The sequence below is a fragment of the Oncorhynchus mykiss genome, chromosome 17 (assembly GCF_013265735.2).
Source record: "Oncorhynchus mykiss isolate Arlee chromosome 17, USDA_OmykA_1.1, whole genome shotgun sequence".
Classification (NCBI taxonomy): domain Eukaryota; kingdom Metazoa; phylum Chordata; class Actinopteri; order Salmoniformes; family Salmonidae; genus Oncorhynchus; species Oncorhynchus mykiss.
In genome coordinates, this window is record NC_048581.1 from 51,922,505 (window position 1) to 51,942,555 (window position 20,051).

General features: G+C 44.8%; 1 protein-coding gene across 1 annotated transcript in view; it reads right to left on the reverse strand.

Moving 5' to 3' along the window:
• The window catches only part of pik3c2b (phosphatidylinositol-4-phosphate 3-kinase, catalytic subunit type 2 beta), a 68,914-nt gene that overhangs the window by 38,304 nt on the left and 10,559 nt on the right, over positions 1-20,051 (reverse strand). The window contains exons 2-11 of the mRNA XM_036950085.1: positions 13,007-13,949; positions 12,618-12,718; positions 12,045-12,205; positions 11,038-11,158; positions 8,275-8,386; positions 8,035-8,114; positions 7,457-7,520; positions 7,017-7,163; positions 6,784-6,817; positions 3,657-3,852 (exon numbers count right to left, since the gene is read on the reverse strand). Coding sequence (XP_036805980.1) covers positions 3,657-3,852; positions 6,784-6,817; positions 7,017-7,163; positions 7,457-7,520; positions 8,035-8,114; positions 8,275-8,386; positions 11,038-11,158; positions 12,045-12,205; positions 12,618-12,718; positions 13,007-13,855 — 1,865 coding nt within the window. The 5' untranslated portion in view covers positions 13,856-13,949. The remainder of the gene's footprint in view (positions 1-3,656; positions 3,853-6,783; positions 6,818-7,016; positions 7,164-7,456; positions 7,521-8,034; positions 8,115-8,274; positions 8,387-11,037; positions 11,159-12,044; positions 12,206-12,617; positions 12,719-13,006; positions 13,950-20,051) is intronic.

Below are 20,051 nucleotides of genomic sequence, written 5' to 3' on the forward strand. Positions count from 1 at the left end.
TACAAGTAACTGAGGACCAAGTTGGAGTCATGCGAAATGATGCATAACAAGCAAGACTTTTCTTCGTGGGTCTGTGTTCAATTCAATCCATGTCTCCTGACTATGGGAAATGAACGGAGTTCTCTTGTGAGTGTGTGTCAGTTGTGTAGTGTATATCAGTGTATGTTAGAGTACACACTGAGTGTACAAAACATTATGAACATTATGCTCTTTCCATGACATAGACTGACCAGGTGAATGTAGGTGAAAGCTATGATCCCTTATTGATGTCATTTGTAAATCAGTGCAGATGAAAGGGGAGGAGACAGGTAAAGAAGGATTTTTAAGCCTTGAGACAATTGAGACATGGATTGTGTGCCATTCAGAAGGTGAATGGGCAAGACAAAATATTTAAGGGCCTTTGAACGGGGTGTGATAGTAGGTGCCAGGCGCACCGGTTTGTGTCAAGAACTGCAACACTGTTTGGTTTTTCACGCTCAACAGATTCCTGTGTGTATCAACAATGGTCCACCACCCAAAGGACATCCCAGCCAACTTGACACAACTGTGGGAAACAATGGAGTCAACATGGGGCAGCATCCCTGTGGAACGCTTTCAACACCTTGTAGAGTCCATGCCCCAATAAATTGAGGCTGTTCTGAGGGACAAAGTGGGGGGTGCAACTTAATATTAGGAATGTGTTCTTTATTTTTTGTACACTCAGTGTATATGAGTATATGTGACATTTATAATATTATATACTAATACTACAGGGATCATCAACTAGATTCAGGCACGGACCGATTTTTTCTTGAGTGGATGGTGGGACGGCCAGAACAAATAATTACAAATCATTTGTAGACTGCAAATTGACCGCAAGAAGCCCAAACAGATATAATATTTGACTAAAATATAATCATTTCAAACATTGCTTACATTTGTATATGATCACGTGTCTCTCTCTTATGCATGGAAACACTTGGGAACAGATTTCCTAAATTAAAATAACTTGGAACTGATTTCCTGGTGTTTAAAAAACGAATAAAGTCCAACAATGAAATGGGGGGGGGGAGAGAATATAGGGGGGCCCAAATAAAAAAAACAATAAAAACTATAAGTAAAAAATAAGTGGTACATGGTTACCAAACTGGCGGTCAGCAGGATGAATTTGGCCCGCACGCTGCACGTTGGGGAACCGTGTACCACTTATTGCTGACTTATCGTTACTATTATTTACAACGCTACTCCTCTTACTCCGTTTAAGCTAACTTTAAAACGTGCAGACTGGTCTGATCTTGTGCTTACAACTTGTTGATACTACATATACTTTTTGAACTATTACACTTTTATTAAACTTCCATCCACTTTCATGGCATTTCTTCAACATTCTAAAGTTTCCATTGTGACATCATGACTTCCAATGTTACAGTAACCTAAAGGCTGCTGGATCGAATCCCAGAGCTGACAAGGTCAAAATCTGTTGTTCTGCCTATGAGCAAGGCAGATAACCCACTGTTCTCTGGGCACTGATGACGTAGATGTTGATTAAGGCAGTGCCCCGCACCTCTCTGATTCAGAGGGGTAGGGTTAAATGCGGAAGACACATTTCAGTTGAACGCATTCAGTTGTACAACTGACTAGGTATCCCCCTTTCCTATTCCATTCGCTGTGGACGCAACAATACCATATTTTTTTTTACACAAATCAGCTACTTTGACCACTTTCCCAATAAGTTATATCAAACTTTAGAGGGTATGACATATTGGTCTACTTACCTGTATTCAAATCTGGAATCAGAAGACAATTATCTGTCACCAATCAAAAGTAGCTGTTTGTCGGAGTAGCTAGAAAAGTAGCTAGCTAACGCCAGCTAACAGCTCTCTCGTGTCTCGTCACTGAGCAGCCCAAACGGAGCCATTGCTATGGATACCAATGCATTTCAATGGCACAAAAGGGCCATAGGCTACAATGGTAAAAAAAAAGAGTGTTTGAACCTTTCACCGTTTAAGCTATCAACTCCAACCTAAAGTTGAGATGTATTAGGCGTATTATTATTCAGATGTACTTATTTCAATGAATTACCCATCAGACTGAATAGTAATTAAAGGGTAATAACATTGGGTAATAATGCTACCATGTTATTTTTCTTACAGTGAAATAGGGATTTAACTAGCTATAGCACTCGATCTGAAAACCTTATCACTGCAGATGATATCAACCTCATGTGGGAGATTATCAGATACTTTTGGTATCAATTATCAGTTTTTCCTGCACACACCTTTAGTGTCTTTCTAACACACACACACACACACACACACACACACACACACACACACACACACACACACACGGGCAAGTGCCTAGCAACCAATCAGAGCTCGGCCCCACCCCTCGGGTCAGAGGTCAGGCAGGGTTCCCAGGCTGTCAATCACCCTTTGTTAGGAACCAATCACGTGCCAGCAACAGTTTCAGGGGAGACAAAGGAGACAGCAAACTGGGGTTCAGCGAGGGGAGTGGGGGTGGAGCAGTGGACCATTCACGTGATTGGAAGGGGGTAAGGGAGTGGCAGGGCCATTCCAATGCACAGTAGTGGGGACATGGTAAAGTGCAGGGGCAGAGACAGTGGTCGGGGCAATAAGGCTGGTGGGGGAATGGTAGGACAGGGGTATAGAATGCATTGGATAGAATGTATGGGAATAGTGAGGTGGCAGTGCATCTGGCCCTGGTTATGGAGCTGTGCCAGGGGAGAAGAGAGGAGAGGAAAGAGCAGTTACTGAGAGGAGACATATGAATGGAGATTCGGGGGGGGGGGGTGGGGTTGGGCTGAGCTGAATACACAGGCCAATATAGAGGGAGCGATGTAATGGGAGAAAGGAGGGAAAACGTGGGAGGGAAGAGAGGATAGGGAAGTAAAGGGAAGTGAAAATGGGGAGAAGGGTAAAGGGAGGGGAGGAAAAAGGGGATGAATCGTTTTTTTTTGGGGGGGTGGCAGATGAGGCTGTTTCTCAGGGTTCTCTATGTATGCTGCTATGCTCCATAACACCATGTAATCCTCTTGGATTATACTGGGGAAATCCAGCCTGAACAGCTGGCCCACAATTGTCATACTTGAGTAAAAGTAAAGATACCTTAATAGAAAATGATTCAAGTAAAAGTGAGTCACAGAGTAAAATACTACTTGAGTAAAAGTCTAAAAGTATTTAAATATGCTTTAATATTAAAAGAAAATGTCTTTTTTTTTCAATTGCTAAAATTTACATAAATATCAAAAGTAAAAGTATAAATAATTTAAAATGCCTATTAAGCAAACGAGATGGCACAATTTTTTTTTTTTTTTTACAGACAGCTAGGGACACACTCCAACACTCAGACATAATTTCCAAATTAAGCATGCGTGTTTACTGAGTCCGCCAGAACAGAGACAGTAGGTATGACCAGGGATGTTCTCTTGATAAGTGTGTGAATTGGACCAATGTCCTGTCCTGCTAAGCATTCAAAATGTAATGAGTGAGTACTTTTGGGAATGTATTGAAGTAAAAGTAGTCAAAATTATAAATAGCAAAGTAAAGTGCAGATGCCCCCAAAAACGACTTAAGTAGTACTTTTAGTATTTTTAGTACTTTACACTACTGGTTACGTGCGTATGTGAGTGCCTGAGTGTACAGTATGTGTTTTACCTGGCAGCCCATGTGATGGGGATGCGATGTGCAGCGTAGACGCTGAAAGACAGGACGTTGGTGACCAGGCCTGCTTCCTGTGTGGGTGACGTGTGCCGGTTGCTCTGCACCGTGGTGTGGAAGTTAGCATTGAACGTGCTACAGTACAGCTCCACCAGATCCAAAATGGCTGCCGTCAGCTTCTCCACCACTTTCTCTGCAAGGGGGAAGTAAACCATTTAGATTCACAGAGCCTTCATTTAGCAGACACTCTCTAAATGAATTCAATTAAAGAGGGCTAAACAACCACTTAACACAAGCTTTAAAAGTAAAACCTTAAATAATAAATGTTAGTAAGAATCAGTGTGCAGAACTTAGCATGTATTAAAGATCTCTCCTGAATCCCAACAGCTGTCTGTCAGTATTACTCGTTATCTAAGAGTAGAGTCAGAGTAATACACAACACCAAGTCCATGCGCTTAGAGTTTACTGCCATGTTATCACCATACTGCTAATCCCTGAGAGCTCTTTACTCCTACACTGATCCTATGACCTCTCATACAGTGTGTATTTGACCTCTTAATAGCCTTGTGTTTGTACACTACCAGAGGAGAGTCAAACATCAGCTCCATCATTCATAGGGCTCTGGTCCAAAGCAGTGCGCTATGTAGGGAATATGGACCCTGGTCAAAAGTAGTCCACTGTGTAGGGAATAGGATGCCATTTGGGATGCAGCCATGTCAACACAGCTTATTTGGCTGGGTTTCCACTCTTTACATATGTCTCTTCATACGTCGAGTGGAGCAGCTCAGCCCTGTAGGGAAAACAACATCCAACCTCTCTGGAAATATTACCCCTTTCTTTATGAGGGCAGACAGACGGATAGAGATGCAGATGGATGGAGGAGGTGGTGAGTGTATCTGTGTATCCTGTATGAAATTAGCCATCCTTCCTGTTTGTCGGAGTATAGCTGGGGGAGGTAGGGGATTTGTCTCAAATGGCACCCTATTCCCTATGTAGTGCATTACCTTTGAACAGAGGACAATGGGCCCTGGTCAGAAGTAGTGCAATATAAAGGAAATGGGGTGCCATTTGGGACCCAGCCAGAGGAATCGGTAAAGAGGGACATCCGTGGCGTACGTCACAGCGAGTCAAGGACACTTCCGCTCTGACACGAGGTAGGGCTACTGTGACAGACCAGTGTGTGCCTGCGTAGCAGTTTAGCTTCTTCCACATCTGGGTACACTGTCCGTACAACGGCTCAAACCAGGTTCCTATGCCACGCAAACACACCTGACCGCCCGCATAACAACGTACTTGCGCTGCTGAAAAGCTCGTAATTCGGTGACGTGAGTGGAGACATTTCAAGCTGTTGGGAGAGCTTAAGGTATGACCTGAAAGGGATGGTTCACCCAAATTACAAAAAAATACATATTGGTTTCCTTACCCTATAATCAGTCTATGGACAAGGTATGAGAGCAATCCATGCTTTGGTTTAGTTTCCCTGGTTTCCACATGCTATCGCTTTAGCATTCATGGCACAAATCCCATTTTAAAAAATATATATATACATTTGAAGTAGGGAAGTTTACATACACTTAGGTTGGAGTCATTAAAACTTGTTTTTCAACCACTCCACACATTTCTTGTTAACAAACTATAGTTTTGGCAAGTCGGTTAGGACATGTACTTTGGAGAAATGTCCTCTAGTCTAATGAAACAAAAATAGAACTGTTTGGCCATAATGACCATTGTTATGTTTGGAGGAAAAAGGGGGATGCTCGCAAGCCGAAGAACACCATCCCAACCGTGAAGCACAGGGGTGGCAGCATCATGTTGTGGGGGTGCTTTGCTGCAGGAGGGACTGGTGTACTTCACAAAATAGATGGCATCATGAGGGAGGAAAATTATGTGGATATATTGAAGCAACATCTCAAGACATCAGTCAGGAAGTTAAAGCTTGGTCGCAAATGGGTCTTCCAAATGGACAATGACCCTAAGCATACTTCCAAATTTGTGGAAAAATGGCTTAAGGACAACAAAGTTAAGGTATTGGAGTGGCCATCAAAAAGCCCCGACATCAATCCTATAGAAAATGTGTGGGCAGAACTGAAAAAGAGTGTGTGAGCAAGGAGGCCTATAAACCTGACTCAGTTACACCAGCTGTCAGGAGGAATGGGCCAAAATTCACCCAACTTATTGTTGGAAGCTTGGGGAAGGCTACCCGAAATGTTTGACCCAAGTTTAACAATTTAAAGGCAATGCTACCAAATAGTAATTGAGTGTATGTAAACTTCTGACCCACTGGGAATGTGATGAAAGAAATAAAGCTTAAATAAATCATTCTCTCTATTATTCTGACATTTCACATTCTGACCTAAAACAGGGAATTTTTACTAGAATTAAATTAAGTCAGGAATTATGAAAAACTGAGTTTAAATGTGTTTGGTTAAAGTGTATGTAAACTTCTGATTTCAACTGTATATTTAACCAGGCAAGTGAGTTAAGAACAAATTCTTATTTACAATGATGGCCTAGGAACAGTGGGTTAACTGCCGTGTTCAGGGGTAAAACAACAGATTTGTACCTTGACAGCTCGGGGATTTGATCTAGCAACCTTTCGGGTACTGGCTCAACACTCTAACCACTAGGCTACCTGCCACCCCCATTCAAGTGAAAGAACCGATATCAGCATTTTTAGAGCATCATGAGAAATGCTAATATCGGTCCCGTGACTTAAAACATTAGCATGTGCAAACAGTGCCAAGGAAACTAAACCGAAGCATGGATTGCAGTCATGCATTGTCCATAAACTGCTTACACAGTAAGGAAACCAATGTGTCATTTTATTATTTGGGTGAACTATCCCTTTAATTCTGTCACACTACTGTACAGACCTGTCCATCATCCCATGACCCTATAATCCGGCGATCCTCCTCTCCATCTGTCCTCTTTCTCCCATCTACAGTGCCATATCATCTCCTTCTTTTCTCCCCGTCCTTACTTCCTCTTCTCTTTCCCATCCTCTCTCTGTCTTCTTTCTCCTTCCTCTTCCCCTCCGCCTGTCCTGTCTTTCATCCCCTACGCTACAGTATCTGTGTGTGTGTTATATTCTGTGTTGTGGCACAGTAACACACGAGGAACCTACCTCTGTTCTCTTTGATGGCCAGCAGTGACGGATCCTGTGAAGAGACACTCACACAGTTACAGAACGCATTCAACAAATGGACTAACCTTGGTTCTGGAGTTACAGGAGTACAGAATACTGTGTGTGTAATGAATTTATATCTGATCTAAGCTCAGTTTTGTTTTTTAAGGTTACATTAGAGCTGTGCCTAAAGGTCATTTCTATCTGAAATGTGGCAGTGTGTATGTGTTTACCTTCTGGACTCTAGGTTGCAGACGACAGGGGCATGCTGGGAGCTGGTTGAGGGCAGAAGTGATGTCAGGCGTTTCCACGGCAGCCAGCGAGCTGCAGAGAGCCTTCACTGATTGGACCAACCGTTCCACATGCAACACAAGCTCCACCTTCAGAGGGGGGAGGGAGAACAGATCGATTTCAACCTCACACATACACTTTCAAAATAAAAAGAGACAACATGTTTGCTTTTGTTTGTGTGTGTGAGAGACAGTGTGTGTGTGTGTGTGTGTGTGTGTGTGTGAGAGACAGTGTGTGTGTGTGTGTGTGAGAGACAGTGTGTGTGTGTGTGTGTGTGTGTGTGTGTGTGTGTGTGTGCGTGCGTGCGTGCATGTGCATTTGTGTGTGTGTGTCTGTGCCTGCGTGCGTATGCGTGTTTGTGTGCGCGTGTGTAGTAGGTTACCTCTGATAGTAGAAAGGACTCAGCCTCGTTGTGAAAGGTATCCAGGAGCAGAGTCAAAGCCTCTCTGTTCAAACACAAGTCAATATCAACAACACTAACCAGGTTTCTATCCAACCTTTGTACGAGAGTAAAGTGCAAGTCAGAATTTGGAAATGTCGACAAAACAAAACACACTAGACGAGGTGGGATCTTTTTGAGTCGGTAAAACATTTCTTATGCAACAAATGGCGGTGGAAACCCCTTTATGTGCAAATATTGATAAAATAACCATCACATCGGCGAATGCTTGGAGTCACACTATGACATATGTGGTCCTCCCATGAAAATGTTGTTTTGATGTGCATTGCATCATTACGCACAGCCTTTAATCCGCATCAAGTCAATTATGATGGAAACACATTTCTGTTGGGAAAATGCGCATATTGTTTTTATACGGATTTTAGAATATTCGCATGAAAATCTGTCCCCAATTGGACGGAAACTAGCTTCTGTCAAGGGTATGAAAGCGCGAGCTTAAGGCCTTTAACTGCTTTCTAATGCAATTTGTGGTGTGAGAAATCTAGGCCCCTCCCCCTCACCTAGTAACGGTCTGTCTGATTGGTCGTTCCTGCAGCAGAATGCCGTGGTTCATCGTAGAGGGCGTGTCATCATCATCCTCCTGTCAATCACAACATAACGGCACGATGAGTGTGTGCGTACGATTGTCTGTGTGTGTGTGTGTGTGTGTCGTGTACATGCGTGTTGTGTGTGAGTGTCGTATATGTGGGCATGGGTGTTGTGTGCCGTGTGTGTGTGTGTGTGGGCATGGGTGTGCACACCGTGCGGCCCAGTTCTGTGTTGACAGAGCCTCTCTTGGTAAGGAAAAGACGGATGTCCCAGTCAAACTTCAGACACAGCTGGATATACTCCAACTCTGCCAACGTCTGGGAACTGAGGGAGAGAGAGAGAGAGAGAGAGAGAGAGAGAGCATAAACCCTGCTACTGTCAAAGATGATGGATAAATTAAGATAGTTCACTCAGGCCATTTACCAATTCAAAAACAAAAAATTGCAGTTCCTGTCTACTTAAGGGGGTGGCTCTCCCATAGATACCAATGCGAAAGCAGCTGGGTTCGGTCTAATTAGTTCATGGATTTCTATTGAAACAGAAAAAAAGGAAGGCGTGGGCTGTCTTGTTTCCTCTTCCGTCTCTGCTACTGTCAAGCCCTGGGATTGACAAAGCTGTGTAACAAACCATGACCTCAGCACACAGAGGAAGTCCTAACCTATTTTACCAGCTGCAGGTTGTCAGGGGAAAACCCACTTCCTGCTGCTGCTCAGCCATGTCCACACACACACACACACACACACACACACACACACACACACACACACACACACACACACACACACACACAAACAAGGAAAACAAAAACAAATGGAAAGACAGACATACACACATATGTGCAGCTGCTCTGAGCAAGAAATAAATCACACACACGTGCACAAACTCAAAAACATGGTGTGCACACACACATATATATGCTCAGATTCACTGGACAGGAATGGAGCTTACTGTAAAACACATTTAAACACTAGCTGGCTGTTGATCTCTAGAGGAAGACTTTAGACAAGAGTGGGAGTGTGTGTGTGTGTGTGTGTGTGTGTCAGGGTGCGTGTGGTTGGGGGATGAAAGGTCACGTTGGCCCACAACTGTGTGTGTGTGTGTGTGTGTGTGTGTGTGTGTGTGTGTGTGTGTGTGTGTGTGTGTGTCAGGGTGCGTGTGGTTGGGGGATGAAAGGTCACGTTGGCCCACAACTGTGTGTGTGTGTGTGTGTGTGTGTGTGTGTGTGTGTGTGTGTGTGTGTGTGTGTGTGTGTGTGTGTGTGTGTGTGTGTGTGTATATAGAATAGTCGGTTTTTACTGGGGAAATCCCCTGAGGTTTAGGTCGGCCCTCAGACATCAGCAGAGCTTGTTAAAAAACGGCCATAATTGAGGCCTTCAGTTATATGAGTGTGTATATCTGGACCACAAACCACACACACACTCCAGCTCTCTCTCTCCCTCAGTTTACCCCCAACCCACTGCCCTGTTCTTTCTCGATAAATCCTAAAAGCATTCCTATAGCCTGGGCCTCACTCACTCACACACATATACACGTTTTCCTATCCTTGTGGGGACCAAACAATTGATTCACATTCAAAATCCTATTTTCTCTAACCCCTAACCCCTAACCCTTAACCCTAACCTTAAATCCTAACCTTAAATACTAACCCCAACCCTAAACCTTAATTGTAACCCTAACCCTAATTGTAACCCTAAACCTAACCCCTTTTCCTTTGTTTTACTAAACTTGTGAGGACGTCTGGTCCCCACAAGGATAGTAGAACCAAAAACACACACACAAACAGAAACACAAGGTTGAGAAATGCATACAGTACACACACAAACACATATGGCTGAGAGTACAAGTGTATAGTCAAGGTCTATGTGATTTTTCCAAGGCAAGGCTCTCCTCAGTTTATGTGAGGGGAATTTCTCTGGCTCTCAGTCATATAGAACAGCTGTTTGTGTATTCACATGCATGTGTGTGTGTGTGTGTGTGTGTGTGTGTGTGTGTGTGTGTGTGTGTGTGTGTGTGTGTGTGTGTATATGTGTGTGTATATGTGTGTGTGTGTGTGTGTGTGTGTGTATATATGTGTGCGTGTATATGTGTGTGTGTGTGTGTGTGTGTGTGTGTGTGTGTGTGTGTGTGTGTGTGTGTGTGTGTGTGTGTGTGTGTGTGTGTGTGTGTGTGTGTGTGTGTGTGTATATATGTGTGCGTGTATATGTGTGTGTGTGTATGTGTGTGCGTACATGTGCTCTCTATCTCCCAGTCCCACCCTCTGGGCCCAACTAACATGGCTGGTGACGTGTTATGATTAGCTGGCTCTCCTCTACTCATTCCACCCTGTGCTTGGCCTGTTCCATGGAGGAGTGAGGGGCAGGGGGGCACCATCGCTGCCGCAGCACAGCCAGGGTGAGCTCTACTGGGCAGAGAGTTGGCAGACTGCCCCCTGGCAACCATCCATAATGGGGTGGGCGTGGAGCCCGGAGAGAGAGGGGGATGGGCAGGGGAGAAGGGAAAGAGAGGGAAGGCGTGGGAGGAGAGAAAGAGGGGAAGCAGCATAGTGTAACGGTGCCAATGGAGTGTGGACTGACAGGGCATGTGTATGTGTGGAGCTCATCCAGCAGTGAAGGAAATTAAAGGGATACGTCAGGATATTGGCAATGAGGCCCTTTATCTACTTCCCCCAGAGACAGATGAACTCGTGGACACCACTTCTCCGTCTCTGTGTTCAGTATGAAGGAAGTTTGAGGTGGTTTCATGGAGCCAATGCTAATAAAATTGGTATCCACGACTTCATCAGACTCTGGGGAAGGTGATAAATGGGCCTCATTGCCAAAATCCCGAAGTATCCCTTTAAAAACACTCAAAAGCCAAATCCCAGCCGCCTCTTCCAGCATTCACACATACTGTAGACAGATGGGCGAGAGGGGTGGAGATACAGAGAAAGGGAGAAGAGGTTGAGGAGAGAAAGGGACGAGAGAATTGCTCCTTACTTCTCTAGGAACTCAGCTTGACCGCAGACCTTGAGCAGGTAGTGGTCGACGTCGATGTGGTCCAGGTCCTCATTAGCATAACACAACGTCTGGTAGATCAACAAGTCCACAGTAGATGACCCTTGGAGAGAGACGTGGGGAACAGAACGTAAATTACAGTACATGACAGTAACAAAAACAGAGGAAGAGAGCGAGAGGGTGGATGGGAGAGTGAAGCGATAGAGAGAGAGAGAGAGAGAGGTGGATGTGTGTGGGTGGTTGTGTGGGTTCTTTGATTCAACCTCTCTGGACTGAGTCGGTGCACACCGACCCAACTATTCTATTGACAGGAAGAGTTACAGGGACAGATGTACTGGAAGAAATGATTCAGACTGACGGACTGCTGTGTTGTTGATTGCTGTAGTTTATCTTACAGAATGAATAAGAGGGAAACAACCACTTTGAGACGGGGGGGGTGGGGGGGTGAGACAGAAAGACAAAGACAGACAGAGATAGGGAAAGAAAGAGGGATAGAAATAGCGAGAGAATGTTTACTGTTTACTTGGCCAGTTCGATCTCTCTGAGTGAGAGCAAACATACACTCTCCAGCCATCATGAGTCATGAGTTGACCTTACTGTACCCACAGCACATAGTCTGACACACATTAAGGGAGACAGGGTGAGGTAGAGAGAGAGAAAGATGGGCAGAGAGAGAGGAGACCTTCATAGCATGAACAGTGATGTTTCCAAAGCGGTCTCTCCTTCCCCTTCCCTTAAATCTACCCCTCTTTCTCCCTTCCTCCCAGACCGATGAATGAGGCCAGATTAGACAGTTGGTTGGCTGAGATCCGGTCAGTGTAATTCCATTAAGGGAACTCCAACCACATGTTTTCCCACTCAGGACTGAGCGAAGCAGACATGACATTCGCTGAGGATGTGTGTATGAAAATAGGGGTGAGTGATCTCTGTGCTGATGAACCTGTGTGAGTGTGTGTGTTTGTGAGTGAGTGGGAGTATGTGCATCTTACCATCACAGGTGAAGGTGAGTGGTTCTCTGATGTGGTCGCTGATGACCGTAACTTTGACGCTGACCCCTAACCCCTGTTGCAACTCTTCAGGCCCCACTGAAGGCGACCACACAAACCCAGAGTTGTTAGAGGGGTCGCTGCTTGGATACGCCGACCGCAACCTGAAAACAACACAACCACCACACAGGGATGGTTATTAAAGGGTAATAAATAGCTGACTGTGAATTAACCACAACACACAGTTTTGGTTATAACTGCTTATAGTCAGCCTGACCACAATACAACCACAACAAAACCACAGCACAGAAATGGTTCTAAACAGCCTGACTGTGGCGAGAGGGTAAATTTGGGTCCAATCACAAATCAACCCCTAAACGCTACGACCAATGCACTTGTAGATATTTGAGAGGATCTGACAGGTGTGAACAATATGGTAACAGCTCCATCTTGCACCCTGATAGGCCAGGTGGAAGTTTCACCATATGGTATATACCAATCAAATCCTCTCAGATCTCCACGAGTGCATAGGGCGTTTGGCTTAGGAGTTGATTTGGGATTGGGCCGTACACTTACACGTCGAGCATGTGACAGAAGGCGGCCACCTCCTCATCTCTTTCCTCCGACACCTGGAAGAGCTCATAGCCGAAACCATTAAGCCTGGGGGCAAGAGACACCTGCCAATCACACACAGACACAGGAACCATCAGTCACAGAACTGACTGTAACAGAGCATTCAGAGTCACAGAACAGAACACAGCTGGACTGGACTGCGTTGGAATAGACTGACTTGACTGGAGTAAGCTGGAGACAAGCCTAGACCTTTCAAGGATCGTTTATTTGTGTCTAGGTTTGACTATGGAAACACGGGAGGGTGTAAGGTAACACTAGATGTGAATTAATGCTGTGTCAGGCAAAGTGACGTAATGAATCTGTTGTGAGCCTGTCATAGAGCGAGTAGTTACCGGGTCGGCCGACACTCTGCGCTGGTTCTTGTTGCTCTTCTGGATAGGTACGTAAGTGCGGGGGGGCACCTGAGGGGGGAGGGTCTTACTCCGAGCCACCGGCTTCCCTGATTGGTCCCCGTTGGCCCGCCTACCCCTTGGCGCCAGCCAATCCCCATTGAGCTTGGAGAGGGCATCGTTGAGGCTCTCGTAGTTGTGCATCTCCCCTGACGACAGTTTGGGCTGGTCTACCTCAGGGGTGAACAGGTTGACATCCCGGGGCGCCACAGTGCGTCGGGAGGGTGGGAAGGGCTCAGTGGAGGGGGGTAGAGGGGTCCTTGGGGGTACAGCAGGAGGAGGGTCATCCGGAGGAGGGGGGAAGCCTTTAAGCAGAGTCAGAGGAGGACCATAGCTAGACCCTGAGTGCCCATAGCTGGAGTTCAGGTAGTCCCCCTTCCCTGAACTCTCCAGGATATAGAGGGGCTCTTTGCTGTAGCTTCCCAGAGGAGGAGTGGCCCTGGTTGGGGAGGGACGTGGGGAGTGGGACCCCCCAGGCTGAAGGTGGTTGAGGAATGGGTCCGAACCAGACAGCCCTCTTAGCAAACTCCCTCCTGGAGGAAGAGGGCTGGGGCAGGGTGGGAGGGGGCGATCGATCTGGCTCTGGCCCTCCCTAGGGGGTAGCGTAGGTAACTTCCCAACCCCCTGGCAGCTGGTCCCCTGGCTGTCCCCACCCTTGTCCTGTTTAAGTCTTGACAGGGCATCATACTCCATCTGTAGAGCTTCAGCCATAACCAACTCTCTCTGGCTCAGGCCCAGGGAATCCAGTCCCCAGGGGCCTTCACCGTCCTTCTGAGTCTGTGCTGCCGACATGGTCCTACAGGGGAAGCCACCACCAACAGAAGAGGAGGAGGATGACACTGGTTCTAGGGCTTCCAGAGAAGAGACATGGGCCTCAGAATACGCTCTGTGGAGCGAGAGAGAGAGAGGTAATCAGAAAGAGTCAAAAAAAGAGGAAGTAGTCAAAGTGAGACAGAGGGATGCATTTCAGTTCTGCCATTCAGACCACAGATATCAAGTGCTCTCAGTTTCAGGTGTATTCTACAAAAACACAGCTGATTCTAGGGCTGGGAATGGCCAGTGACCTCACAATATGATATGTATATTGTGATTCTTACGATTCTATATGTATTGTGATTCGATACTGAGATTTCATTGTAATTTGATGTTCCAAACATATTGCTCACTGGGCACTAAGTGTACGAAACATTATGAACACCTGCTCTTTCCATGACATAGACTGACCAGGTGAATCCAGGTGAACGCTATGATCCCTTATTGATGTCACTTGTTAAATCCACGACATATCTGCGACATATTGAGCCAGTTCTGTTTTGTACACCCGCAATTTGATGAATGGAAAGGGACATCCGTTACAAAACACCTACGTGAATTGTAATGACATTCTGCGATTGTCATTCGGCCTACACTTGTAGCCTGAATTGATGCGTCCAAGCGTGCCTTGGTCTCGGCCACTCATCTCCGCGAGCGTCTCGGCCACTCATCTCCGCGAGTGTCTCGGCCACTCATCTCCGCGAGTGTCTCGGCCACTCGTCTCGGCCACTCATCTCCGCGAGCGTCTCGGCCACTCATCTCCGCGAGCGTCTCGGCCACTCGTCTCGGCCACTCATCTCCGCGAGCGTCTCGGCCACTCGTCTCGGCCACTCATCTCCGCGAGTTTCTCGGCCACTCGTCTCGGCCACTCATCTCCGCGAGCGTCTCGGCCACTCGTCTCGGCCACTCATCTCCGCGAGCGTCTTGGCCACTCATCTCGGCCACTCGTCTCGGCCACTCATCTCCGCGAGCGTCTCGGCCACTCATCTCCGCGAGCGTCTCGGCCACACATCTCCGCCTTGATAAAATGTTAGTGTTCTCCTCAAACCACAATGAAATTTGTCAGTGAATATCACCCGGTTTCCAGTCAATTGAAGGATTTTTTGTAATGACCTATCTTGGCCAGGACGCTCTTGAAAAAGAGATTTTAAATCTCAATGAGCCCTTCCTGGTTAAATAAAGGTTTAATAATAATAAATAAAAATTGCAAAACGTTAATGTGGCTGACATGCAGTAATGTTAAATACTAGTTTAACAACCTATAGTTTTTTGGGCATGTTGTATTTGTGTTGCCGGGACGCCGTACCGGAATGGCTTACTTTCACCCCTGTTATGATCAGTCATGGAAATAAAAGTGTTGAAAACACGTTGGTTCACTACTTAAAAAGAAGTTGGTGAACAAGCTATAGGATGAAAAATATCGGCGTTTTGGAGCAGGTAGAGACGACTAGGGCTAGCTTACGCTACTTAGCAAAACATGTATTTTTATTACAAACCAATACTTGGAGTCAAAGTTTCTATTTCAAAGTTTCTGTATAATACCAATCAAATCCACGATGCTTGGAACGTGGCTGGAATCACGCAATCCAGACATGAACATGGAATTATTCGGCAATATTCAAAAATGTATTGAATTTATTAGAAAAGGTGTTGATTAAGATAAGGCATGAACAATATGCATTAGTCATTTGTATTTTCCTTCAATTTTCTGACGAGGCATCGGCGCGGGAACGCCTCTGTCTGTGTGTGCATGTTTGTCTACCGCTTTGTGTAGCCGTTAGCAATGATGCTAATGATCACCGTCTTCTGCTAGATGGAAAGGCCTCCACAATGTAGAGTACGTCAACCTGGCAGAAAGATGTGATTATTTGCATCAATCCAGCGGTGATTTGTTTAAGTCACTTCATTGTAAATAAGAATAGAAGGTTTCTAAACCCACTTCTACATTAATGTGAACGCTACCATGATTACGGATAATCCTGAATGAATCGTGAATAATGATGAGTGAGAAAGTTAAGACGCACAAATATTGTACCCCCCAAAAAATGCTAACCTCCCGTTATTGTAATGGTGAGAGGTTAGCATGTCTTTGGGGTACAATATTTGTGCGTCTTAACTTTCTCGCTCCAAAATGACACAATACATTATTTACGATACATTTTCTACAAAATAATCCGAAACACAATCAAAACAAACAGCAAATGCATCCAAAAATGTTGTCACAAGCTTGATGAGTTATTGGTCCCTATGAATATGGGACCAAATACTTAACTTTTTACTACTTTAAATACACAAGTGAATTTGTCCTAATACTTTTGGTCCACTAAAACGGGGCGAATATTTGCTTGTCTCTTCATGGTGTGCACTTGAATTAAAATGGTATTTACACCCCACCAAAAAAAAAAAAAATCTAGGATTTTTCCCCAGACCTCAAGTGGTCTCCTGTTGTGGTTTAAGCATTGCTGTGGACTTTAAAAAATCAAATTAAAAAAGTGTGACTGAAAGAAAAAAGAAAAACTGGGAAAAATCTGAATCCTGGAGAAACTAAAAATGGTGAAAACGGAATTTGGGAAAAAAACGAACCAGTTTTTTTTACAGCCCTAGATATGTAACTGATTCCCCCTTTTCTTCACTTTTCCGTGATTAGGAGGACTGCATAAACTGCTTACTAACCACTATTTAAAGAACAAAAGGTCTTACACAGGACAAGCCGCATGTAACAATTGACACATGGTTCACAAACTGCGACTAGGTACTAATGTTTAGTAAAACAGACGTGGCTGGTTCAGACAGGAGACTGCAGCTCAGCAGTGTCACAGCCCAGATTCCTGACCTCCCATGGACATGTTTAACCCATAATGTGGCCTCTCACACACACACACACACACACACACACACACACACACACACACACACACACGCACACACAGCATGCATGCAAGGCGCAAAACATGCACATGTCCCACAGCACACAAAAAAAAAAACAGAGGAAGTGCTCTGCAGACTCGCTATAACTGTGTGAGGAAGATAAGCTGGGGCAGCATTCTCTAACCCAGTGTTCACCAAACGGTCGATTGTTAAAAAATGTCTATTAAAAAAAATTAAACAATGATGTTGACAGTAGGGGCACTTGTTTCAGCTGCCCTGCGTGCCGGGTAGGCGAAGTGTTCCCATTTTTAACCATGTCATTCGTCTGAAGGTACAAACTCCGCCTACCCGACGTGCCCGGAGAGAAAATCAAGTGCACCTATAGGCTACCGCCTCGTCAATGTAACGGCCGCTGTTGGTGGAGGAAGGTGAGGACCAAAGAGCAGCGTGGTACTTGTTCATGTTATTTAATTCACCCGAACAACATCTAACAGAGAAACAAACAGCACAACCGAAACAGCTCCGTCAGGTGCAACACACACTAAACAGAAAGTATAATCACCCATGCCTCAAGGGTGAAAACAGGCTGCCTAAGTATGGTTCTCAACCAGGGACAACGATTGACAGCTGCCTCTGATTGAGAACCATACCAGGCCAAACACAGAAATACCAAATCATAGAAAAAGGAACATAGACAACCCACCCAACTCACGCCCTGACCACTTGGCATTTGGCATACCCCGATCAGGACCTAACATAAGTATAACTCAGAGTAGGCTATTCTGTTCTTCTGAAAAAGACTACATTTTCTTCATATCGTGCTTCATTAGACCCGTCTAAAATAATAATGGATTTATTGTGATGGTGTAGGGTACATTACATGGATTCCTTAGACTTTTTAATATGTAGATGTGCCAAAGGTCTGCATCAGTGGCGTCTAGGCTATGTGTGGAAGACAGGAGATGCTAAACGTGTTTAAGTTAATTAATGATCAATTACCGTGAGACCGACAGTTATTTGCTTGACAATCACTGGCTGACAAAATGTTGTGACCGCCACAGCCCTAATTGGGCCTATAGCCTACTTTTTAATAGGTTACTGTGTCTCTAACCCTATATACTACTTTCTCTCCCCCTCTCACACAGTTTACAACACTTTGTGAAGGTACATATGACAGCTCTCTTCCCTACAAACCTCTCTATTCTCGTTAAAGACTCCAGCCACCAAAGCCATAGGCTTTTCTCGCTGCAAGCGGTACCGATGCATCAAGTCTGACACCAACAGGCTACTGAACAGCTTCTATCCCCAAGCCACAAGACTGCTAAAATAGCCTTTTGCACTCACTACACAATCATGCACACTGACTCTCCAACATACAATAACACGCACATACTTTTACACTGATTCTACACACACGCGCTCATACACACACTCACAGACAATACTTTACACTGATGCTACTCGGTTTATCATATATCCTGATGCCTTAACCCTATACAGTGCATTAGGAAAGTATTCAGACCCCTTGACTTTTTACACATTTTGTTACGTTACAGCCTTATTCTAAAATGTATTACATCGTTTTTCCCCCTCATCAATCTACACACAATACCCCATAATGACAAAGAAAAACAGATTTTTAGAAATGTTTGCAAATGTATTACAATTTTTAAAAAAATGAAATATCACATTTACATACATATACAGACCCTTTACACAGTACTCTGTTGAAGCACCTTTGGTGCAGCCTCGAGTCTTCTTGGGTATGACGCTACACGCTTGGCACACCTGTATTTGGGGAGTTTCTCCCATTTTTCTCTGCAGATCCTGTCAAGCTCTGTCAGGTTGGATGGGGGGCGTCGCTGCAAAGCTATTTTCAGGTTTCTCCAGAGATGTTTGATCGGGTTCAAGTCCAGGCTCTGGCTGGACCAATCAAGGTCATTTAGAGACTTGAATGCTTGGCATTCAGGCCAAAGAGTTCAATCCTGGATTCATCAGACCAGTGAAATCTTGTTTCTCATGGTCCGAGTTCTTTAGGTGCTTTTCGGGCAAACTCAAAGAGGGCTGTCATGTGCCTTTTACTGAGGAGTAGCTTCTGTCTGGTCACTCAACCATAAAGGCCTGATTGGTGAACTGCTGCAGAGATGGTTGTCCTTCTGGAAGGTTCTCCCTATTCCACAGAGGAACTCTGGAGCTCTGTCAGAGTGACCATCGGGTTCTTGGTCACCTCCTTGACCAAGGCCCTTCTCCCCCGATTGCTCAGTTTGGCCAGCTTTAGGAAGTGTCTCTGTGGTTTGGTACCCTTCTCCAGATCTGTGCCTCGACACAATCCCGTCTCTGACAATTCCTTCAACCTCATGGCTTGATTTTTGCACTTACATGCACTGTCAACTGTGGGCCCTTATATAGGCAGGTGTGTGCCTTTCCAAATCATGTCCATTCAATTGAATTTACCACAGATGAAATCTAATCAAGTTGTAGAAACATCTCAAGGATGATAAATGGAAACAGGATGCACCTGAGCTTAGCTTATGGCTGTCCCCAACCACAACAAAAAATATTGGTTGACCTAGAGTCGTCTTTTCTTTCGACCAATTGATTGGTTGAAATTTTAAAACATATATTTTTCCCTATATAGAAACCCCCTATGTGTTTTAATAAAATCAACTCTATGTAGGCTACTGAGCTTGTCTGATGCTTTAAGCACACTGTGATTGAATAATTAAGACACACAAATGACTCGAGGGAGCCAGAGATCAAGATAACCTAACCAGAAAATAAATAAACAGTTCCTGACCCTCTTCCTCCCACTGCTGTTGGCCCTCACATATTATGCTGTTATGCTCCTGTTGATACGCTTCTAATAGGCTACATTAGGGGTCTGTAACCTTTTCTATTTGGAGTGCAAATTTATCTTACAATTTCATTATCATGTGGTTAATCATAATTCTAAATGTAACTTCTGTTGCCATTGCAAATTATGTAAAAATAGCCTACATAAAGCCAACAAATAAAAAGATTGCAGACTGCAGGTTGAAAATATCCTAATAAAAATAAATATCATATAAATCAAAATTGTCTATGCATGCCCTGTCTGCAAGGAACTTGCAACATTGTATAAAATATTCTGGGCCCTCAGAGTTTCCTGCTCCAGTGAGCTCCGGCCAGACATAGCTGTAGGCTATTTGCACAATGGATAAGAAGTAATCAAGTCGACCTATTTTTAATGACGTTTACATTACATTTTTTCCCCACTTTTTATACTGAGTGGTTATCGAAAGGGAGAGAGCTGGAGAGATTTTTAAAA